Source organism: Hemicordylus capensis, chromosome 6 (assembly GCF_027244095.1).
Source record: "Hemicordylus capensis ecotype Gifberg chromosome 6, rHemCap1.1.pri, whole genome shotgun sequence".
Lineage (NCBI taxonomy): Eukaryota > Metazoa > Chordata > Lepidosauria > Squamata > Cordylidae > Hemicordylus > Hemicordylus capensis.
The window spans coordinates 51,196,540-51,221,386 of NC_069662.1; the positions used below are offsets into that span (position 1 = coordinate 51,196,540).

The 24,847-nt window shown below is 44.7% G+C and overlaps 1 protein-coding gene across 3 annotated transcripts in view; it reads right to left on the reverse strand.

Annotated features, from left to right (window-relative positions):
- Nucleotides 1–2,348: 2,348 nt before the first annotated feature.
- Nucleotides 2,349–24,847, reverse strand: part of LOC128330458 (uncharacterized) — an 86,744-nt gene continuing 64,245 nt past the window's right edge. For all 3 annotated transcript variants that reach the window (XM_053263402.1, XM_053263401.1, XM_053263400.1), the window contains exons 10-16: nt 22,656–22,694; nt 21,449–21,540; nt 18,607–18,768; nt 14,918–14,989; nt 9,579–9,722; nt 8,123–8,197; nt 2,349–3,260 (exon numbers count right to left, since the gene is read on the reverse strand). In XM_053263402.1, the coding sequence (XP_053119377.1) occupies nt 2,734–3,260; nt 8,123–8,197; nt 9,579–9,722; nt 14,918–14,989; nt 18,607–18,768; nt 21,449–21,540; nt 22,656–22,694 (1,111 nt within the window). In that variant the 3' untranslated portion in view covers nt 2,349–2,733. The remainder of the gene's footprint in view (nt 3,261–8,122; nt 8,198–9,578; nt 9,723–14,917; nt 14,990–18,606; nt 18,769–21,448; nt 21,541–22,655; nt 22,695–24,847) is intronic.

Here is a 24,847-nt window from a genome sequence, read left to right on the forward strand (position 1 = left end):
CCACCCTGATTCAAGATAGTGGACGTGTGAATGTTTGAGGGCTAACTTGTGAACTGCCTAACCAATTTGGACCAAATTTAGTCCAGTTGTCGGGACAGTGAAAGGAAAGTAGGCAGATCAGTTCTTACTAGAACAACTTGCTTTGAACATGTGACCATCCTACTCTGTCAACTTCTGATTTGTTTCCAGGCCCAAGAAATACTTGTTCTTACTTTTTGGGAGCAAGCTACTTAAAGAACCATCTCCTCCAATTGAGAGGCTTCCTCTATTCATTCAGATAGCTAAAGGAGGCCCTGCTTAATCTCTCACCCACATCAGAGTGGGTGATGGAAGCACTTTTTAAATGTATAAAGATTGTGAGCCCTTTGGGGACAGGGACCCATCTCATTTATTATTTCCTTTTCTATGTAAGCCACTTTGAGAACGTTTGTTGAAAAGCGGTATATAAATATTTGTTGTAGTGGCAGTAATAATGCCTAGACTGTGGAACCCCCTGCTCTTGGACCCTCAGAGATCTGTCTGGGCCACTTCTTAATGGAGTTTAAATGCCAAGTGAAAATGCACCTATTCCAGCCAGTGAGGCAGGACTGTCACCCCTGAAGAGGAGATGCACATTGTGAAGCAGCATACCGAAATGTTGTCGCCCCAGCAAACAGACCAAATGGGAAGGAGCAGTTATTTCATTTGGCCTATGGGATAACTCAGCCATACTTTAAAGCAAAAGGAGCAGGCCTTGCATGTGTCCAGACTCCGCTCAGGTGAGGCAGCTGGTCACAAGCTCTAAACAGGAACTGCTGAACCAGCAGAAAGCTGGTGCCAATTGAGGGCTTATGTAACTGGTACGAGTCCCTCTCTTCCTGGATCCTTACACCAGGGGAGGCACTCAAGCTGGCCTCTGCTTCCTCTTGATTAGGCCCATTAGTCAGAAGGAGAGGGGGAGACAGGTGAGCATTCCAGCTTCAGAGCTCTGCCCTGGTATGATGTCGCCTCCACTCTGGGGTGGGGTGGGGTGGAGTGGAGTGGAGTGGAGTGGAGTGGAGTGGAGTGACTCCAAGGAAATGGCAGGAGCCATACTGGAAGGAGCACCAGGTCCTCAGTAGTCCAGGGCTCTACTGAGGGGTCAACTGGCTCTAGCTGCCCAGCCCTAAAGGATCTGAGGTGGGGGATATTACATTCAAGGGGTGGGCTACTCCTCCAATAGAGTCTCCTCTCTGTCAGCATCCAGACAAACCTCCACAAAAAGTCAAGAGGGAGTGAGGCTATTCCCAAGCTGGCTGGCAGGGCAGCAGCATTTATAGCCCTGCCATCTAGGGGCAGAGAGGAAATCTCTTCATTTGCACTCAGGAGAAGCAGGAGAGGTCAAAAATGGTGAGGGGGCTTGGGTTGCTGCAACTCACTCCCCTCTACAACTGAGGCCTCAGGGAAGATCCAGGCCAGGACTCCAGGATTAATGCCTGGTTAACCGCTGGCTTGCCACAAAATCTGTTGGTGAACTGGGAGTGTTAGCCTCCATTAGAAATTGTAAGAATGGATCCAGAGTGTTATTCTGGATGAATGCAGCAGAATATAAAAGTATGATCTTAGGAACATAGGAAACTGTCATATACTGAGTCAGACCATAGGTCCATCTAGCTCAGTATTGTCTACACAGACTGGCAGCAGCTTCTCCAAGGTTGCTGGCAGGAATCTCTCTTAGCCCTATCTTGGGGATGCCACCAGGGATGGCACTTGAAACAGTCTGCTCTTCCCAGAGCAGCTCTATCCCCTGAGGGGAATATCTTACAGTGCTCACACATCAAGCCTCCCATTCATATGCAACCAGGGTGGACCCTGCTTAGCTAAGGGGACAAGTCATGCTTGCTACTGCAGGACCAGCTCTTATTACAATAAATTGGGAGGGACATAAATTGGGAGGGACTAATTACAATACATACAATAAATTGGGAGGGACTTATTACAATAAATTGGGAGACAAACTCTGCTTCTGGGCACAGATGTTATAGAGAATGGTGAAATTGCACTACAGACAGTTGGGAATTTTTTAAAAAGCAGATTTGGGACTTGGCATGGTTTGTTTACATGAATCATTTGGGTAGAGGACTCAAAATGCTCTGTGTGCTACACTCTCTCCACCTCTCATTGGATACAGGAGTCAACTGATAGTCTATAGCCCATAAGCCCCTCAAATCCTGGAGCTGATCCTGATGCTTGTTTTTGTGAGTGTATGCTGGTTATAAATATATTGCTGAAAAAAGGCAAAGGAAGGAAGGTAGGAAGGAAGGAAGGAAGGAAGGTAGGAAGAAGGAAGGAAGGAAGAGCCAATTTTTTTCTTAAAAAGGAAACAGATGGGTTTGCTAGATTTTATTCAAGTCTTCCAAGGAATTGTTTACAATGGGCCCAAGTCCACACAGAACCACCCTATTCCCCCTTACCTTGATATGATCCCAGCTCCAGGAGGAACTGGCCCCATTTCTAATGTCTCCCAATTGGCAAGATCTATAGCAGCCAATGTGGCTAGAAAGGCAGGTGCAGCTATTGGGGGGAGCAATAAGAAATACACAGCAATATCCCCTGTATCATTCTGGGGGAGTAACCACAGCTCATCTGGCATAAATTCTTCTTAGAAAAAGGTCCCAAACAGGAAACCCAGCTTTTTCTATCAGCTAATTCATTTGTGTAGAGAGAGATGTCTCATGGATGCAAAGTAGTGTGGTTTCTGTGGCTAAAATCCAACTAGGACTTTGTCACCTCTGCAACATCACGGTCATTATACAATAGGGATGCAGTACTGGGTCTTCTCTCATCAGCAGGGTCTGATGTCACCTCCATGATGCTGCGGTCTTTATCTTCCTCTTCCACATCATGTACTGAGGCTGCAAAGCTGAGCCTTTTCTGGCCAGTACCATCTGACAGGGGCTTTGTTATCTCCTTGATCTCACGGTCTAAATCTTCTGGTTCCCACTTATAATAATCTGGGAGTGCAGGGTCTTTATCTTCCAGTTCCCAGGTATATTCTGGGGATACGGGGCTGGGACTCAAAGATGCCCTTCTTGATTGTGTAGTAACAGCAATATCGTCATCTGATCCTGACCATATTTTTAAGGGAAATAGGCATGTAGGAGTGTCCATTTCTGGGGGGGTGTCCATTTCCTCATCAAAGAAGTCCTGGTACTTTCTTCGCCATCTAGACTGTACACTGGGAAAGTTAGCTACATCCTTAAAAGGCTTCCTTTCCAAAATGGTGAATTCATTTTGAGATCCTGTAGCGAGAAGCAAAGAGACCCTGATCAGGCATTCTGCAGCCAACCCAATAAAGGATTCCTTCTACCGTGATGCTACCCCACCATACTTCCGACTCTCAGAATGCCCCTTTGAACCTTGATTTTTAACTCACAGAGCAAGAAATGCAAAACTTGTATTAAAAGTGTGAACAAACATTAGATAACCGAACAAGCAATTGAACAAACAATTAGATAGCTAATTGTAAACTGCCCTGAGCCATTTTGGAAGGGCTGTATAAAAACTGAATGAATGAATGAATGAATAAATAAATAACCACAAACTAAAAATTCTAACCAATGGATAAATTTGATAAAATAAGCTATTGAAAACAACTTTGGATAAACTTTGGGGCCATTCACACAACCTACTGGGTGAGCGGGCAGGCAGGAAGGCAGGCGGGGTGAGGAAGGCTTTGCAAACAACACAGATTTATATACCACTTTTCAACAAAAGTTTCCAAAGCGGTTTACATAGAGAAATACAATCAAACAAACAAAGAAGATGGCTCCCTGTCCCCAAAGGGCTCACAATCTAAAAAGACACATAAGATAGACACCAGCAACAGCCACTGGAGGGATGCTATGCTGGGGGTGGATAGGGCCAGTTGCTCTCCCCCTGCTAAACAAAGAGAATCACTACATTTAAAAGGTGCCTCTTTGCCCAGTTAGCAGGAGAAAACTTGCTTTCCCCCCAGACGATCATCTTGTGCTTGGTGAGAGAGCGGAACACACTCCCACACAATCCACATTGCTCCATGCCATGTGGAGCAGGGCAGGACCCTCTGAGGTCGGGACTTGTTATCCTGGCCTCCCTATATCCCACAGTCCACCATGTGCCAAGTGCAGTGAACTGGGAGATTCCCCCAGGGGACAGATACTCTAGGCCCCCATCTCTGTGTCAGCATCAGTTGCAAGTAGCCCACACTGACACATGATCTCAGCAGCGCCCTTAACCTCAGCTAAGAGCTGGGCTTCGGTGCTGGGTTTGGTGCTGCGGCATTGCCGGAATCCGCATGGATCTCAGTGGTTTTCACAGGCAGCCAAGCCTGGGCTTGGCTGTGACAACAGCTTCATGATATTAAAGGCGGCTGTTAAAAGCTCATATTGTCAAAATATGAGGATGGCCACATCTTACATTCATCACATCAAAAGAGCCATGAATAAGCCAGGCTCTGACTGTTGAGAAATTGAAAATCCCTCCAAATACAAGCAGAGGATACTAATGGCAGGGCAAGGAGATCACTGGCAACTGCAGAAGGAAGCAGAAGGCCCTGAGTGCCTTTCTCAGCTTGCAGACCGTTTGTCTCTTCTTACTTCCCTAGGGATGTGCACGGATTGATTTTTTAAATTTGATTTGTACCTGAATAAAATCACACCCGATTTGTTCTGGGTCAGAATCAGGCCAGCTAGCACAAGGGTGATTTGTTTTGTCCACAAATCTCTCGAAACAGGTAGATTCAGGTACAAATCGTTTTGTACCCAAATCGATTCACACAGACAGCAGGCGCAAGCAGTGATTCTCTTAGCAGCAGGGTGGGGAAAAAATTCTCTTCTCTTTTCCTCAAACAGGAAAGCAGGAACAACAAGCAGAGAATTCCCTCCAGGCAGCAGGCAGGCAAGGCAAAACAAACCTCCTCTGGCTCTCTCTCTCTCTGCTCCCATGAGGCAGAAAGGCAGAATAGTGGCTGCCTGCCTCCTTAAGTACATTTGAAAATCCAAACTCCCCCCACCCTTGTCCCTTCTTTGACTCTTCTCCTAGCCAATGCGGGGTCAGTCAGCCCTGGCAACACAAGATTTGAATGGAAAATAGCCAATCTGGAACCAGGGGGGAATCTCCAGCCAATTGTTGCACACTGTAAGTCACCAATATGAAGCTTGGGAGGGCGAGATATTTTCAAAAAAAAAAATCCTGACACAAAATGGAGACAGCAGAAGAGATCACCACAAAATGGAGGTCTGAATGTATAAATTTTTCAGGTCCAAAATCTGGCCGATTTGTTTTGGACCCGAATCTGGCCATCTAGCATAGGGGTGATTTGTTTTGTCCACAAATCACCCCCAAACAGGTAGATTCGGGTACAAATTATTTTGTACCCAAATCGATTCGCACATCCCTAATATTTCCTTTAGTGCCCAATTGTCCCTATGGGTTAAGAGGGAGAGGAGCAGGGACAATGGGGAAGGTTCAGCCATCAGCCAAAGGCGGAGGAGTTGCGGAGAGCTAATTTTCCTCCTTGGTACCAGAAATAACTCTACACAAATGCCATTTACTCTACTGAGCAAATGGCAGTTGCTCAGAGACTGCAGACTTGAAGGGAAGCATCCTCTGGCCTTTGCCATTGGCTGGAAGACCAAGGGCTACTTGATTTGAAACAAGCAAACCATCTTGATAATTATTTTACTGTGAGGCAGGGAATACACCTTGTAAGTAAATAAATAAAAACAAGCAAGCAATACTGGCTATATACTGACTCGTATACTGTAGATACTGTATACTGAACTGTACTGTAGATGCAATATAATTGTAGATACTGGCTATAAACTCCAAATTGTTTTAGATTTGATTTCATATTGTTTTTAACTTGTTTGCTTTTAAATGGTGTTTGTTGTATTTTACTTGTTGTGCACCACCCAGAGCCTTTGGATAGAGTGGTATAGAAGTGTAACAAACAAACAAACAAACAAACAAACAAACATAAACATAAACATCATCATCATCATATATTCCAAGAGAGAGCGCACTGAATGGCTCTCACGGTGGTTCTAATGTGCTTCACTTATTGCAGATGCCTGGCACTAAATGTTTAGAACAACCAAAAATGCAAGCCTAAGTGAAGAAAAAGGTAAATATAATTCTAAGGCAGATTGCTTATAAAGAAGAGCAGCATGAAAAACAGTTGGGGGCGCAGGGAATCTGGAATCAGTTTTTAGAATGGTTTGATTAAGAAAAAAACAAATAAATAAAATACATCTGTCTAAAACAGCAATTGCAATATCAAAAGGTAACAACTTCCTGTTGTGAACACAACAGAGAGTCTTGTGGCATATTAATAGCACATGTACCATAGCAGAAGCTTTGCTGCATTGGCACACTGGCCCGTTAGGTCACTGGTGCATGGATTAGAGCAGGAGGAGGCAGATTTAAGACTTCTGGACTATCTTTTTTTCTCTCCTTTTGGCAGAATCTTTGGAGCTATTGGTGTGAAATGGTGGCTTGTGTAGGCAGAGCCAGTCACAAAATGATGGCTTGTGGAAACATATATATCTACAGAATAAGGAATTTCAATATAGAAACTCCAGAACTGGCAAGACAGAGATCAAATCAAAGGCAAGCAATTAATGTTCATTTCACAATACAGAACACTGAGGTTAAGAGAGAAACTAAAGACCAGCCACTAAATCCAAGGTAGACAATTCTTTTGGAGAGGAGTGAGAATGTTCAGACTGCCCAGTCTTATGGGAAGCAATTTCCGATAAGCCTGGGAGCTACTGGGAGTCCTGAGGTACCTAAAGCCTATCCCTGGATTTGGATATGTTTTTCAGCTCTCAGTGGATCAGTGTGTTGATGCTCAAATTGAGATGACATGACATCTCTCTTTAAAGCTTGAATTTTGAAACTCAACGCAGCAAATCTGAAATGTTCAAAGTGTGAATGCCTTGGCATTTTAAATTATCAGGTTACAAGAATATGTTGTTGTCGTTTTTGTTAAGCGTTTGGGTCTGCACACTGTATATTAATTATTATTTTTAACTGGAGTGGGGTGGGCCTTCCTAGAGTATAGAGACATCATCAAGTGGTTTGTGTACAGATAATGTCTCAATAAGATAGATAGATAGATAGATAGATAGATAGATAGATAGATAGATAGATAGATAGATAGATAGATAGATAGAATGAATGAATCAAGGCAGCATTTCCTAGGGCCGTTCTCGACAGAGGGAATTTGTTTGTGTGTGCACTTTTCTGTGGGTTTAAACTGCACAAAGAAGAGATAAAAGAGCATCCACATGCAGCAATTCTGGTGGGTTTCTTCTCTGTACTCATTTTCCATCTACACTAGGGTACACTGGTCCATATTCTCCCATGTATTGCTTGACCATTTGACTCCACTATTCACAAAACTTTGAGGCTCTCCACACGAGCAGTGTGGAGAGCCATAAGGGGTTTTGTGTGGAGAGTGGGCTTGACCCACTCTCCCCACACACAAGCAGGCAGCTCACCCTGGGCAGCTGGATTGGCTGCCTACACAATTACCAGCTCTGTCACAGAACCGGTTGGGGTGGTGGGGTTCGCGGGCCTCCTGGCCCCTGGAAGTCCCAGAATGCCCCACATGAGTGCATGAGGCATTCTGGGGAGCCCTCCCCCACACACAGGGAGGCTTGTTGTAGCCTCCCTGTCAGGGATCTACTCAAGTGTCATCACGTCGCAAAGACACTCTTCCCAGAAAATGGGGTTAGAGGAGCACGCACTCTGTTAACCTCATTTAATGGGGGGGAGGGATTTAGGGAGGCTTGCTGCCAGAAGCCACACAGCTCCCACTGCAGCACACAAGTAGCAGGAACCAGGCTGGGCTTCCTTATAGTTTTTGTATAGTTTTGTTAGTCTTTTAAGTGTCAAAAAGAAGAGAGCAAGTATCAGCTTCAGGGGGTGAAAATCCATAAGAGAAAGGCTTCATCACTCTTGTTTGTCCTTTCAACTGCCAGAAACCAAAGTTATGTATTCTAGTACAACCCCCAAAAGAGAGAGAGAGAGGGTGGGGGTGGGGTGGGGGAGAGCTAACCAGCTCCTCGCTGGTGGCCTCCCATTTCCCAACCTGGTTAGTGATAATCCATCAACTCACCTTCTTCTTCTTCATGGCTTCTCTGCAGTTCTCTAGCAGCCAACAGGAAAGCTGAAAGATCCACCTTCCCATTCCCTACAAATGGGAAAAAAGGAATATTCTCGTTTAACACCTGTACTTAAGCAACTTCATTAGCTCCCAATTGATTTCCTTACTGAGCTAAATTCAAAGTGCTGATTCTGTTCTTTAAAATCCTAAGCCATCTGGGACCAAGGCATTCCAAGGAAAAATTAATGCCATATGAACCTGTCTGTTTGCTTAAATTGTCATTTGAGGCTTGGCTCCATGTGCCATCCCATTTGTGAAATTCGGGGGTGGTGGTGGTTACAAAGGGCAGGATCATTTCTTTGATGGCTCCCAGACAATGGAATTCAATCCTCAGAAAGGTTCAGTTAGCCCCCTCTTTCTTTTAGCAGACAAGCTAAAACTATCCTGTTTTAGGCCTTTTAAGAGACAAGGAGGTGATAGGCACCTTGAGCCATGCTGTTTGCTGATGCTGATGCATAAATCATGAAGTGTTAGATGAAACATATTTTGTTTTTGAGTTGTAATTTTGTGATGATGGGGTAATGTATTGAGTTTATGGTACTTTTTTGTCTTACCCACAGTTTTTTGATGAAGTGACAGGATATAACATATTTACCCAAACAGATGATGGGGCAATTCTCACGATCAACAAAAATCGGGCTAGTAGAGGCTAGCCTGATTTTTGTTAACCGTAAGAACCACTGGGCGTGCAGCCGAGCCCGGTGGTTCTTGAGCGGGTAACCCGCTCGAGAACCCCTGCTAAAAAGCAGGTTTGCGGAGCGAGCGCTCCAGCAAACCTGCTTTTTAGGATCGTGAGTAGCCCCCTGGCCCGGTGTCTCCCCAGTATGCCCTGTGCGCTCGCTCAGGGCATACTGGGGCTTGTGGGGGTCGCACGGCCCCCCCTCCCCCCACCCCCTCCCACTCCATCACAGAGCCGGCCATCGTGTGGGCGGCCGATCCGGCCACCCAGGGCTCCCTGCCTGCTCGTGAGCAGGATGAGCGGGCTTAGTCTCACTGATCGTGAGATCCGGTCTGATGACTTTGAATTTAAGACGTCCCCCTTTAAAAACAGAGGTTAAATACAGGTTATGCCTGTATTTACCCCAAAGGAACAGCACTCTGAATTTAAGATGACCCCGCCAATTTCCAGCATCAAAGAACTTGGAAAAAACCTAGTCTTGGATTCAGGTAAATGCAGTACATGTTATAAATAAATAAATATTCAGGAAATAGGGCCAAAATAGGCACACACAGTTTTGGCATGGTTTGAACAGGGGAAAGAAAGTCATGGATGAATCGCAACTGGACATGAAGCATCAAGCAGACACTTCTGCTGCAGTAAAAGTCTGTCATGGGTTGGCCAAACCTTCCAGCCCATCACTACATCCAATAATCTCTCCACTGGACCATTCAACCCAAAGATACTCACTGTTAATCCGAGTGCTTTTCAGTAACGGTTGCACATTCTCATCACTCAGGCTGACCCCTAAGTTCATCAGAACTGGATCCAATTCACGAATAGCCACCAAACCACTCTTTATTTTCCTGAAAGCCCAAAGAGTTCTCTGGAGAGCTAGAGTGAATACCAGAGAAAGTAAGAGGACCACAGTTATGGAGCAGTTGTCTATTATCCTTAAATGCCCACCTACCCCAGTGGATGGGACTTGAGCAGTCAGAATAAAGCATCTCTGATGTTCATTCAGCACCTTTCTATAAAGAGCATGTTTGTACCTTGTAATTTAATCTTCTTTTCTGTATATTTTTAAACCATATGCATGGACTTAGAAAGTTATAAGTTTATTTGGTCATTGACCAGCAAACATTTACAACAAACCAGTACGTATTTTACAAATAATATAACAAAACCTGGCCATAACAAAAATAATATCAGTGTCCTCATTAGTTAAAAGATAATTTAAATAAAATTCATCAGACTGGCCAGGCAAATTGTCTTACACAGGAGATAAAAGTCTTAAACGGGGTTCCCTATAAAAATCACAATAAACAATAACGTGCGAGGTGGATTCTATAACCGCTTTGCCACATGGGCAAAGACGTAAAAATAGTGGAACTCCCTTGAACCTGCCATCCAATACTGCTGTAGGAAGAATATTTAAACGTGCTAAAGTGAGGGCTCATCTAAATTTAGGGACAAGCACCACATCAAAATATTTAGCTGGTTTAAGATTAATAGTTTGACTCCCTAAGTATAAACCCTGCTTGAGCCATATGCATGGACTTATATTTTGTATTATATCATTTAAGAACATAGAACAGCCCTGCTGGATCAGGCTCAAGGCCCATCTAGTCCAGCATCCTATTTCACACAGTGACCCACCAGATGCTGCTTTTAGCCCACAGGCAGGAGCTGAGGGCATGCCCTTTCTCCTGCTATTACTCCCCTGCAACTGGTATTCAGAGGCATCCTGCCTTTGAGGTTGGAGGTGGCCTATACCCTCAGACTAGTAGTTGTTGATAGAGCTCTCCTCCGTGAAGTTATCCAAACCACTCTTAAAGCCATCCATTTTATTATTATTATTATTATTATTATTATTATTATTATTATTGCTTGTTTACACAGTCAGACAGGTGTTATTGACTGGTTTGTTTTATTCAGACATCGAGTCCTTCCCAAGGACCTGGGATGGCTGAATTTTATTGTCATAGATATCGTCGCAGAATATAGGCTGTTCCCAGTAAAGCTGCTTTTTGTAATTGGCTGATGGTGATTTCTGTGGCCCCTATGGTGTTGAGGTGCTCTTCAAGGTCTTTTGGAACTGCACCCAGGGCGCCAATGACCACTGGGATTATTTGGGTCTTTTTCTGCCACAGCCTTTCAATTTCAATTTGTAGATCTTTGTATTTGGTGATTTTTTCTATTTCTTTTTCTTCTATTATGCTATCCCCTGGTATTGCTATGTCAATTATTTTGACTTGTTTTTCTTTCTTCTCGACTACAGTTATATCTGGTGTATTGTGTGGCAGATGTTTGTCTGTTTGTAGTCGGAAGTCCCATAATATTTTTACATCTTCATTTTCAACAACTTTTTCAATTTTATGGTCCCACCAATTCTTGGCTACAGGTAGCTTGTATTTTTTGCAGATGTTCCAGTGTATCATCCCTGCTACTTTGTCATGCCTTTGTTTGTAGTCAGTCTGTGCGATCTTTTTACAACAGCTGATTAGGTGGTCCATGGTTTCATCTGCTTCTTTACAAAGGTGGCACTTGCTGTTTGTGGTGGATTTTTCGACTTTTGCTCTTATTGCATTTGTTACTAGTGCCTGTTCTTGTGCAGCCAGTATTAAATCCTCTGTTTCTTTCTTCAAGTTGTCATTCTTAAGCCATTGCCAGGCCTTGGTGATGTTTGATTTTCCACTTATATTGTGCAAATATTGACCATGCAGGGGCTTATTTTTCCATTTTTCTGCTCGGTTCTTGACTTGTTCTTTCTTGTAGGCCTGCTTTGTTTCATTGGTGTTGAATAGTTTCTCGTTATTGACCATTTGAAGTTCATCTTCTTCACTGTCCTTGATATATTCTTCAAGGCCTCTTTTCTCTTCCTCTACTGTTTGATGGACTTGTAGCATTCCTCTTCCACCTGAGCTGCGAGGGAGGTATAGCCTATCTGCATCACTGCGGGGGTGCAGAGCATGATTGATGGTCATGATTTTCCTGGTCTTACGATCTAGCGTCTCTAGCTCTGCCTGGGTCCAGTCTATTATTCCTGCAGTGTATCTGATAACAGGTATAGCCCAGGTGTTTATGGCTTGTATGGTGTTCCCGCCATTGAGTTTGGACTTTAGGATTTTTCTAACTCTCCTGATGTATTCACTTCCAATTTTTCTTTTAACTTCAGTGTGTGCAATGTTATCAGCCTGGAGAATGCCCAAGTATTTGTAAAGTTCTTTCTCTTCCAGGTTCTTGATCTTGCTTCCATTGGGCAGTTCTATTCCTTCTGTTTTTGTTATTTTTCCTCTGTTCATTATTAATGCAGCACACTTATCTAGTCCAAACTCCATTGCTATATCGCTACTGAATATACGGACAGTGTTTAGCAGTGATTCAATTTCTGACTGGGACTTTCCATACAACTTCAGATCATCCATGTACAGCAGATGGTTGATTTTACTGGATGTTTTAGATGTTTGGTATCCGAGGCCTGTTTTGTTTAGTATTTGTGAAAGTGGGGTCATGGCGATTACAAATAACAGAGGGGATAGTGAGTCCCCCTGGAAAATGCCTCTTCTAATGCTAACCTGTCCAAGTGCCTCGCCATTGATTGTTAACTGTGTACTCCACATGCTCATTGCTTTTTTAATAAATATCTGAATGTTTTTGCTGACAACCGTTGTTTCTAAACATTTTAGTATCCATGTGTGAGGCAATGAATCGAAGGCTTTCTTGTAGTCAATCCATACAACACAGATTTGTTTTTCTTCTCTTGCAGTTTTCTAAAATCATTTTGTCAATCAGCAGCTGGTCTTTTGTGCCTCTGGTGCTCGGGCAATTTCCTTTCTGTTCAACTGGAAGCTGTTTGTTAGTTAATATGTGTTGCATGACTTCATCTGCTATTAATCCAGTTAATAATTTGAACATGGTTGGCAGGCAGGTTATCGGTCTATAATTACTTGGAACTGCACCTTTTGCTGGGTCTTTCATGATGAGATGAGTTTTCCCAGTTGTTAGCCATTGTTCAATATCACCACCTTTCATAATGTGATTGAACTGTTTTGATAGTTGTTTATTAAGGCTTGTTAGGTGTTTAAGCCAAAAGCCATGCAGTTCATCGTCGCCTGGCTCAGTCCAATTTTTAATTTTCTTTGCTCTTTCACTTATTAATTCTGGTGTTATTATTAGATCTTGCATTTGTTGGTTACATTTTTTGACCTCTTTAATCCAGCCTGCTTTTTTATTATAATCTATTGGATTGTCCCATAATTCCTGCCAGAATTGCACTGTTTCTTCTTTATTTGGTGTTTCTATGTTTCTTGCAGTTTCTCCTTCTATGCTTTGGTAGAAACGTCTCTGATTCGACTGGAATTGGAGATTCTGCCTGTGTTGTGTAATTCTGGCTTCATATCTGCTAATCTTCTTTGACACTGCTGTTATTTGCTGCTTTATTATTTCCAGGACTTCTCTAATTTTCCTTGAATCTAGGTGGTATTTTTGGATCAGATACTGTTTGGTGTTTTCATTCTTCAGCTTCTTGTCTTTCATATCTTTCAATTTACTAGCATCTGATCTAAGCCTGGAGATTTTATTTTCTAATCTAATCTTCCATTTCGGTGATGTACTGCTTTCTTTTTTGACAGGTCCACTGATCTTATATCCGAGCTCTTGTGTTGTTATTGTTGCTGCACTGTACATTAGTTGGTTTGTTTCTTGCAAATTATTGGTTGTTATTTCTGCAAGTGCAGCATTTATATCTTTTAATGCCTGAGCAAGTTGTTTTTTGGCAACTGTTTTTAGAGCTGGAAGTCGAACCCTGGTGGTTGTTTGGTTCATGTGCTCAGTTATTTTTTGCTTTAGTTCTTGTTGCTTTTCTGTTAAACGGCATTTGGGTTTTTGAGGTGAAGGCAAAGCGGAGGTTGCCTGGTTTTGATTTTGAAACAGTTCAGCAACAGTGGCATCCTTGATTTCCAACACCTCCTCCACCTGCACCTGAGCAACTTCTTCAATTGGTGGTAATTCTTCTTCCATATCTTGAGCCTGTGTTGCTCTTTGCAGTTCTTCCAGCTCAACTCCTGTGAATACTTTATTTCTTATTATGAATCTTCTCTGGTCTGCTAGCCTTTGTTCTGTTATTTCTGTGTCTGGATGCTTCTCTTTCCAAATTTGGTACATTCTTTTTAAATAACCTCTTCTAGTTGGACTAGACTTGTAATAGCAGATCATTATTTCCTTGTTGGCATTTTTCGTATATTTTTTCCGGTTAAGCGACATTTCTTCCAGTAACTTTGCTGTCTCCAGCCCTGGTTGCTCAGCTGAAGATCCTGAGTCCTGTTGCCCACTTGCCACCAGATGTCCAGGGACTATAGCATCTGGCACGGTCCTTGTTGACCCGGGCGACGACCAATCCGGTATAGATTTATTAAAGTTATGTCTTATTATTTTACATTTATATCCCGCTCTTCCTCCAAGGAGTCCAGAGCAGTGTACTACATACTTGAGTTTCTCTTTCACAACAACCCTGTGAAGTAGGTTAGGCTGAGAGAGAAGTGACTGGCCCAGAGTCACCCAGCTAGAATCATGGCTGAATGGGGATTTGAACTCGGGTCTCCCCGGTCCTAGTCTAGCACTCTAACCACTACACCATGCTGGCTCCTTTATATCCCACACTAGTAAAACTAAATGCTCCCTGGATGGCAAATAAATAAATTACTAACCAGATAAAAACCAATTGAACATTAAAGATAAAACAATCCAATAAAAGAATCACAATCACAAACACAGCGAGAACATCAGAATAAATTACAATAGAATTACTATGCCATCAATCCATGTTTTAAAAGGCTTGGAAAAATAAAAAGGTCCTTCCCTAGCCCCAAAAAGACATTAGTGTAGAAACCAAGTGAGCTTTCTTGGGAAGAGCATTTCATAATTGAGAAGCCACAGCTGAAAAGGCTCCCTCTATCATTGCTCTCTACCTAACTTCCAAATGTGGAGACACCCAGAGAAAAGCCTACAACATAGATCTTAATGCCCAGGCAGAGAAAGACAGGATGTAGCCATCTTTCCTCTTAGTGCCTCAGCTTCCCTTCTTGTACCTTCTGTTTGAGCAAAGGGTGAAGTCTGATTCACAACTTCCAAGAATTCAGAGAAGTCCAGAATTCCACGTGCTGTAAGAGAGAAAGACAAGGTGAATTGGGCTAAGTGTGAAGTAGGTATATCAGGGGGCATAGGGAGCCTGGTGGGCATGGGGGGACAAGGTCTGACTGACCGCTCCCCCACCCCCTGGGTGTTCCTTTGCACGCACAAAGCACATGCGCGCCTCAAGTCATACCCTGTGTCTGATATCAGACACAAGAGGCAGGGCCAGTGCCAAGAACACGGCTGTGACAGCCCCAGCAGAGTTCCATTTCCCCAGTCAGTGGTTGGTAGAATCTCTGTAAGGGAGCTCCTTTCCTTGAACGGCCTTTCAGCGATTCTACCGACCACTGACTGGGAAAATGGAACTCTGCTGGGGTGGTCACAGACCCGCCCCCAGCACTGAGCACACCCCCTTGCATCTGATGTCAAATGCAGGGGAGGGGCCAATGCCTGGTGCGGGAGTCCATCCCTCCCCAGCCAGCATGAAATGCTGGCCGGAAAGGAGGGAGTATGACTCGCATTCCCAGCTGGTGAGCTCTTTGCTTGCTGGCTGGGTGTGGGAGGGGGCAAGGGGGAAGCCTGGCTGAGGGTGAGGGGGAGCCTTGGGGGCCCCCAGACTCTTGGGGCCTGGGGACAATTGCCCCTCATTGCTCAATAGTAGCTATGCCCCTGGTATATATGTGTATGCATTACAGCTGTAATTCTAAATGTTGTGCATCTGTTATCGTAAGGTATTTCAGTTCAGCTAATTTATTCTCAAGTTACCATGTAAAACCCTCACATTCTAAAATCCGAATTTCAGTACAAAGGACATTGTTATAAATATTCTTAATTAGGGGATTAGAGCAGGAGGAGGCAGATTTAAGACTTCTGGACCATCTTTTTTCTCTCCTTTTAGCAGAATCTTTGGAACTATTGATGTGAAATGGTGGCTTGTGTAGGCAGAGCCAGTCACAAAATGATGGCTTGTGGAAACATATATATCTCTGCAGAATAAGGAATTTCAATATAGAAACTCCAGAACTGGCAAGACAGAAATCAAATCAAAGGCAAGCAATTAATGTTCATTTCACAATACAGAACACTAAGGTTAAGAGAGAAACTAGAGACCAGCCACTAAACCCAAGGTAGACAATTCTTTTGGAGAGGAGTGAGAATGTTCAGACTGCCCAGTCTTATGGGAAGCAATTTCCGATAAGCCTGGGAGCTACTGGGAGTCCTGAGGTACCTAAAGCCTATCCCTGGATTTGGATATGTTTTTCAGCTCTCAGTGGATCAGTGTGTTGATGCTCAAATTGAGATGACATGACATCTCTCTTTAAAGCTTGAATTTTGAAACTCAACGCAGCAAATCTGAAATGTTCAAAGTGTGAATGCCTTGGCATTTTAAACTATCAGGTTACAAGAATATGTTGTTGTTGTTTTTGTTAAGTCTGCACACTGTATATTAATTATTATTTTTAACTGGAGTGGGGTGGGCCTTCCTAGAGTATAGAGACTCTATAGTCTCTAGTCTCTCAAGTGGTCTATAGTCTCTCAAGTGGTTTGTGTACAGATAATGTCTCAGTAAGATAGATAGATCGATTGATTAATTGATCGATCGATAGAATGAATCAAGGCAGCATTTCCTAGGGTCCTTCTCGACAGAGGGAATTTGTGTGTGTGTGTGTGTGTGTGCACTTTTCTGTGGGTTTAAACTGCACAAAGAAGAGAAAAAAGAGCATCCGCATGCAGCAATTCTGTTGGTTTCTTCTCTGTACTCATGTTACTATTTTCCATCTACACTAGGGAGCAGAACACTGCCAATTGGTTGTATGTACCTGTCCCTCCCACTGTTTCCACCAAGTCTGCCTTTTTGAAGATGAAAAAAAAAACCCCTCTTATGCACTTCTGGTATATTCAACTTCTACAGCATTCCTTCCCCCAGGGCTCCAACTGAGCGCCCCCAAGACTCCTATTGATACAAAAAAAAATGCTGGATGTGGTTTTAAGTGTGTACTGTTCTCTAAACATTGTTGTGAATCATCTCCCCAGCAGCTCATCTCCCCAGCACTGCACCCTGCAATGTTCTTTTCTTGGAGGAAGAGGAGGAGAGGTGTGATGCTGGGGAGAACAAGTGGCAGTGAGCAAACAAAGAATGGGCATGTAAGCAGCAACAAGAAAACAGACTCCAAGTTGACAAAAAAGTCATATGATCACTAACATAGTAAAAGCAGCAGCAACAAGTAGACAGGCAGGCAGAGAGAGTTGCAGGAGGGGAAGGGTAGAGAAAGAGAAGAGAAGAGGACATCATCCATGGGCAGGAAAAGAGGAAGGAATAAAGTAAAGAGGTGGGGAAAGTTGGGAAGAGGGGCAGTGGCGGTGGTGATGAGAATCGGGAAGAGGGGCAGTGTCTGCAAGCTCTGATCCAGGGGGCAGGACTGGTGAGGCAAGGTGGGGGAGGCAAGGCAGTGCTTCGCAGCTCAGCTCAAGTGGGCAAATAGCTTGAGCCATCACTGACTGCAGGCCACAAAAATTAATCATGGGGGCCGCATGTGGCCCACGGGCCCAATGTTTGATGACACCCCTGATCTACATCTTTCCTCATTGTGCAAGTTGTTTCACTAGAATTATCATAGACTTAATAATTCTAGTGGAACAACTTACACGATGAGGAAAGATGTAGATCAGGGGTGTCAAACACTGGGCCTGTGGGCCACATGCGGCCCACATGATTAATGAACTGAACTGAACTGAACAATGAAAAGAAACAGGTGGTTCTCAGGAGTAAGGCAAATTTCTCACAAGATACAGAGAACATCATCTGGATGCTATGCAAAATCCCCTGGAAGAATCAGAATTCATAATGGAATAAACCACTATCTGGAAGGGCTCCCAGGGTATGAATTGCAACCCCAGTTAAAGTGCTGGAATGGGGGACCAGGTTACATATGGAACTGGGCATGCTCAAATCGCCTCCCCACGAACAGACCACCCCACGGTTTGGTTCAAATTCGAGCTGGTCCAGGGGTTCTAACAGTAAAAAAGATTTTTTAAAGAACTCACTACCCCCAGGGGTGCACTGCCACAGCTGTGGGGTGGGGTCTCCGGTGTTTTCCTCTCACTCCACTGGCCTCCCCCCGATCTCAAATTGGCCTGGTTCAGGTGGTTTTCAGCCATTTTTGGCAATTTGGGGCCAATTCTGGGCGTCTTCGCACTGATGGCCGCCATTTTGGATGCTGCCGTGCATGTGCACTGGCCATCTGTGTGACCCCAGTCACACAGATGGTGGGGATACAGCTCAAGGGAAAGCCAGGGGTGAGCCCTCAAGCTGGCCAGGTTCGATGTCGAACCAGCTCGTGGTTGAGCCAGTTTCCACATCCCTAGTTACGAGTTGGGGTGGAACAGCTATGGGGGAGCAATTTTTGGTGGGCAAATAGCATAGAGGAAAGGGTTACACTCCCTACCTCTGAGCTGTTCAATCCTGATCTGAATCGGGGCTTCCCACAGCTGCTTTTTGAAGAAAAAATAGTGATAATCTGTCTTAAGTATACTACTTGAAAATTCTATGAATGTAATGTGTAGTTTTAGCCCTTAGCATGTGCAGCATTACTCTGGTCAAAGGACAGAACTACAGGGAGACCTGAGGATGAGGATTATCACTCACCATCCACTTTGACATGCTTGAGAGCCTGATGCATTTCATCATGGGTCACGAGGATTCCCAGGGTGTGCAGGGCCAGGAGGAGGTCATTGATGTGTATCCCTCCATACCTGAGAATGCTGAAAACAGTGCAGGCCCTGGAAAGCCCTGAAGGTGATTCCTCTTCTGGAAAGTAAAGATAATGATTACTAATGATTACTAATAATTGCTGGAGCTGACTTGGGCAAGTTTGAAAAATGGCAAGAGGTAGTCTAGGGATAGGGGCAGATAATTCATGGCATCACAGACTTCAGCCAATAGACATCCTCCCCAGCTCTATCTTCCCCATTCAATAACTCCCACCACTTCTATCTTCCCCATTCATGAAAACCCCCACAGCTTCCACCCCACCCCAAGAATTTGCCTTGGAACTAAATGAGTACATCTGTATACAAAGCACCTGAACTGCTTCCATTAGAGATATGCACAAAACCAGCCAGGCTGGTTCGGTTTGAATTCGTACCAGATTTGAACCGACTCGACCCAGTTTTGGCACCAGTTTAACTGGACCCAGTCTCCCAAACTGCCAAACTGGTCTGAACCGGTTTGCCTGCCAAACTAGTTTGAACCGGTTCTAAGCTCTACTGGTAAAGGGGAATCCGATTAGGATTCCCCTTTACCAGGAAAGGGGCAGTGGGGCTTCCATAAACCTAGAGGGGAGTGAGTGAGTACTTCCAAGTCCCTACAAGTCCCTGCAGTGGCGGGGATGGAGATGGTTCCCCCACCCCGCTGGTCTCTCCCAGAGTAGCCCGGGCTGGCGGTGGCCCCGTTTGGGTTTTCTTCGGCCCAGTCAAGCAAATGGCCTCTGCACATGTGTGGAGGTCATGGGAATGTTATTATTTATTTATTTAAACCATTTCTATACCGCCCAAACTTGTGTGTCTGGGCGGTTTACAATTAAAATCATTTAAAACATCAAATCAATCAACTATTAAAATCATTTAAAACCCAGTATTAAAATTTTAAAAACTATATATCTAATTACAAGCCTGGGTGAATAAAGGTGTCTTCAGGGCCTCTTCAAAAGTTGCCAGAGATGGGGAGGCTCTTATTTCAACAGGGAGCACATTCCAAAGTCCAGGGGCAGCAACGGAGAACACTTGTTCCTGAGTAGCCTCCAGACGAGTTGGCAGCAATTGCAGACAAACCTCCCCAGATGATCTTAACAGGCAGTGGGGCTCATGGCAAAGAAGAAATTCTCTTAAATACCCAGGGCCTAAGTTGTTTAGACCTTTATAGGTAATAACCAGCACCTTGTATTTTGCCTGGAAACGCATTGGCAGCCAGTGTAGTTCTTTCAACACAGGAGTAATATGGTCTCTCTGAGATGACCCCAAGACCAACCTGGCCACCACATTCTGGACCAACTGCAGTTTCTGGACTATGTACAAAGGCAGCCCCACATAATGGCCTCCATGCATGCACAGAAGCCCGGACCGGGCCGAAGAAGGCCCAAACTGGGCTGCTATTGGCCTGGGCTACTCTGGGAGAAGCTGGTGGAGGAGAGCTGCTGCCACCCCTGCCACTCCCCATGCCCCTCTGTGGCTGCCACTGCAGTGACTCGTAGGGGCTTGTAAGTACTCACTCACTCCTGCCTCCTCTAGGTTTAGGGAAGCCTCTTTCCTACTAAAGGAGAATCTTCACCGGATTTCCTTTTACCAGTAAAGCTCCAAACTGCCTTGGTTCAAGCCAGGCCCAGTTTGGTTTGAACTCGGACCAGGCAAGGCCGGTCCGGTTCGACGCCAAACCCATCGAGCTGAGCCAGTTTGATGTCAATCCTGGATCAAACTGAGCCGGCTTGCACACCTCTAGATCCCATCATTCTCACAGCACTTTGTTAATACATAACTTATGAATCGCTCATGAAAGTCTTGCTTCTCCCACACTATGTTAGAAAATAATTTTTCTTAATTAAGGTTTGCTGGGCAACTGGGGCCAGAAAAAATGGCTTCATTGACAGGCAAATTCTCACTAGGCTAAATACACTCCAGCCCGTTTGTATTTTTAAAAACCTATTCGAATTTTGCACCTAGGCAATCCAAATCCTTTGCTAAGAAAAGATGCATTTTATCAGTGCTACAAACAGGGCTGGCTCCAAGTCTGAGGGTGCCCTGGGCAAACTGCCCTCGATAGAAATAAAATCAGCATCTGTGTTATATGCAGTCATACTTCATATGAAGTAACTGAACACAGGACAACCCAGTCTCTCTTTGCTTGGACTAGAAGCAACCTGCTACAGATTTGTTTTCAGAGCACTGCCAGGGAAAAATGTGTAGTAGTAGTAGCAGTAGTTCCAACACCTGTGTGGGGCTTGAATTTACAGTAAGTATGCAAAATCAACATAAAGCCTTTGCTCTTGAGAGGACCTTATTTTTAATGGCCCCCTACTGTAGTATATGTTATATCCTAATGGGGGTGTGTGTGGGGTGGGGATGGGTTTCCAACATGGTGGCACAGCACTTGAATCGGGAAGATATAACTCTGGAGGAGGCCAGTTGGCTGAATCCTGTAGTGTTATGAACCCATAACCTCTCCTCTATGTTTCTAAAATGTTTGATAGCTCTTTCTAAAATGATTAGGGGTTTTTGTGTTTTGTTTAAGAAACTCTTTCTGTCCAGGCACAACTGGGGGTGGGAGTGGAAAAGGTGGAGATTCATATGTTGCATTGAACACAATTGCTATTCCTTGTGCTAGATCCTTGAGATTGTACAGGCTTATAAATACAATAATCAAGACAGCAAAATAAGACTGCATTTTTGCAGGCAAGAAAGTCTGTAAATTTTGTCAGTCACACCCAATGAATTACCTTCCCAGTGATTTCGCTGAAAACAGCATGGATCAACTTCATTACAGCTATCACAGATGTTTACGTAAAGATTGTAGGTAACTTGAGGCCTCCTATCAAGACACATAGAAAGCCAATTACTCTAATGATTTTTTTTTTTTTGGCCTCATTTTCACCCAGTTACTAGTCCCTGGTGAAGAGATCATAATTTGAATTTTTCAGACATAAGAGCGAAAGCCTCAAACAGCTTGCAAGCACAGAACTTTTCCAATGTCCTTAGCTGTTTCAGACTTTGTTTAATTCCCATATGAGCCTTCCCATTGCCAGTTCTGTATAAGCCCAGTCACTGTTTTCCTTCAGTATGTCAGTCCTCCTGGCTCTTAGGCAAGCCTCATGGCTTGTAATTATCTCAGATGCCAGGGAAGGGGGTTAAGTCACTCTTTTCCTCCTCCACCAGCTGGAGAGTAATGTGGGTTGACTCCTCACCTGGAGACCAGAACATGATCGGTCTCTGCTAACCTGCCTTATCATTGGCTAGTGTCTCCCTAAATAGCTGAGCACAATGGCCGCATTCCGCAGGGCTCCACCCTGCTTCCTGTCCTGCCCCAGCCATGCCAGCTCAATCCTCAGTATCTGTGGTAGACCATGGGATCATCCTCCCCAGCCCTCCTCCCTCCCTCCTGTACAGCAGCCTCACCCCTTCCAGTTGTTCGGGTGGCCAGCATCTCACTTCTGGGATGGGGCCTCCACTCTACCTGACATAGCCAAAAAAACTGCACGTCAGGCCAGCCCCACCTAGCCGCCAGCTGCCGGCTTGCTGGTCTCCTGGCACCCCCACCCCCCTGCTGTTGGGAATGGGTGCTTGCCTGAGTCCCAGGCTATTGGGGTCAGGCTCGGCGGCAGGACGCCCCATGGGGGAAGAGGCTGTTCAACCGAACGCTGGGGTGACTGCTAGACACAGTAGCAGTGGATCGCTCCCAGGTTCTCAGCATTCACCCTCTATCATGACAGATAAACCCCATGATCAGTTTGAGCACAGAGAACCACAGGTAAGCTCACCCCAGTTACACACTGCAGAGGTGGAAATGACAGATGGGTTCCCTTGAACTGAAGAGGATGCAAAGCCAGGTGGCCGAAAGGGAGAAGGGAGGAAAGAGGGGAGGGGAGGGAAATATGAAAGGAAACACCAGGTGGGGACAAACCAGGAGGGAGAGTTTGGAACACTCACATCTGCTTTTTCAGTGCCAGGGGAGCCTGCTTGCCAGTGCTGTCAAGAGAGCAGAATTATGATAACTGAGCGTCCACCTAACACACACACACACACACACACACACACACACACACACACACACACACACCCAAATTAATATGGTTGCTGCTATTCTGTACTACACATGTATATAAATATCTAAGGCTTTTGTGGATATTTCCCCTCCCTGGGATATTTCCCCAGTATCCCTTCTAATGTGATTCAGGCCCTTTCCATGCACACTTGCCTTCAATAAATAGCACAAAGTGGAATGGAGGGTATGAACCTCACGGGGAATGGCACTGGGTGCCTGCCAGATGATGATGTTTTCAGGAGCCAGGAGGGCTTAGAGACGAGCCTGATCAATAATTAAACTGAACAACAAAACACAACTCAATGTGGTAGATCAATTTTCAGGCATCCAGGAGGTCCTCAGGTAATTTACTTTTTAAACAAATTAAGTATACGTCAGACCAGTGAGAGTTTGCCCATCTTCCATCTAAATCAAATTCAGTAAAGCCCAGAGTCCTCTGTTTTAAGGGTGGGTGGCACCTCCACACTGCAAGGATTGCATCTGGCTGCCTTTGGACATCACATGGAACCTGAGGTAAAACCACCCCATGTAATGTGCGAATGATCAGAACTGTGGTTGCAGGACCCAATCGCAGTTCTGATTCCTCTCTCCAACCTCCAGATGAACCCTCGGTTTGAAGAAAGGTACACTTACCAAGCTGAGGGTCCAGAGGCTGCAGTGTATCATCTGGTTTGGGCAACTCGCCCAAACCAGAGTTAAGGGAGGAAGCTCCTGCCACCACTCAAACTCAATTGGCTGGCATGGCCTTCCTTCCTGGGTCGGAGGAAGCCTGCGGAGCCAGTTCCACACCTTTTCCAGTCTCCCAGACTGCAGATCGTTATCGTCTGAGTGGGAGCTTTCTGGGGGTCTCGGAGGGAAACTGTGGGTACGTTGAACCTGCAGTTAGGTACATCCGAAAGCGGCCTCTGTCTTGTCCCACACAGAACTTGCAAGGTGAGACTGCAGAATCCTGGATAACTCCAAGTGAGCAACTTGTTCCAATAAAAGCCAGAGCTGGAATGAGCTGTTAAATATCCTCAGGCTCAGACCACCCCTCCTAGGCTCTCTCCCTGTGATTTTTACTGTGATTTTATTTAATCTAGCAGCAGATACTGGTGTCAAAACCTTATTGACTTACATGTCCCATAGCAGAACTGCTATGGGGCTCTCACACACACAGCAACAGTGCTGAGCAAGAGGGCAGTACCAGAGCTACTGACCTCTTGCACAATTACACGTCACATGCGCCTTGCATTGAGAATAATTGATGTAGTGCATGGAAGTAGTAGGGCATGGAATGATGGAAGTAGTAGCACAATCATGCAAGAGGTCGGTAGTTCTGGTATTGCCCTGTTATGCGGCGCTTTTGCTGTGTGTGTTAGAGCCCCACAGTGGTGCAGGCTGCAACGTACCACCTTACACTGTGGGACACGACAACCATAATCTTTTAAAAGGGGGAAATGGGTCTATGACTTAGGAATAAATGTAAGTGTTGCTCCCTTCCATATTTTAGGTATTTTGTTTTCAGATAAGCATTCACTAGAGTCCTGCTACTTTTGGCATCAAGATATGAAGTCCTTGGGACAAAGGAAGGGACAAAACCAGGTGGCATAAGGGAACAGGACAGATCAGGGAGATATGAAGGAGAATGGAACATTGATACTCACTGTGAAGGTTTTTTTTCTCACTGGGGTAATGGAGGTCACCCAGTGTGGGTTATCCCCACCCACATGCTCCAGAAGGTAGGACTATGCAAACGAAAGACCCTAGTGGGCACTGGGCAGTTCCCTTCAGTTCCATTGAAAAGCTCAGAGAAAGGTAAGTCACAACAATAAGTGTAACTTCAAAAGACAACATTAGAGAAGAACTAAACAACAACAACAATTGTATAACACAGGAGTAGTAGGACATGCAGAGCTGATCAGGTGCTAGTAAAAGGACAGTAATAGAGCAAGCTCCTACCAGGATAATAACAGAGGTTCCTAGCAGCAGTAGATCCATGAAGAAAACCATGGGTGAGCATGGGTAACCTCCGTTACACCAGCAAGAAGGAACCTTCATAGTGAGTACCAATGTTTCATTCTCTGCTGGCGTAGGT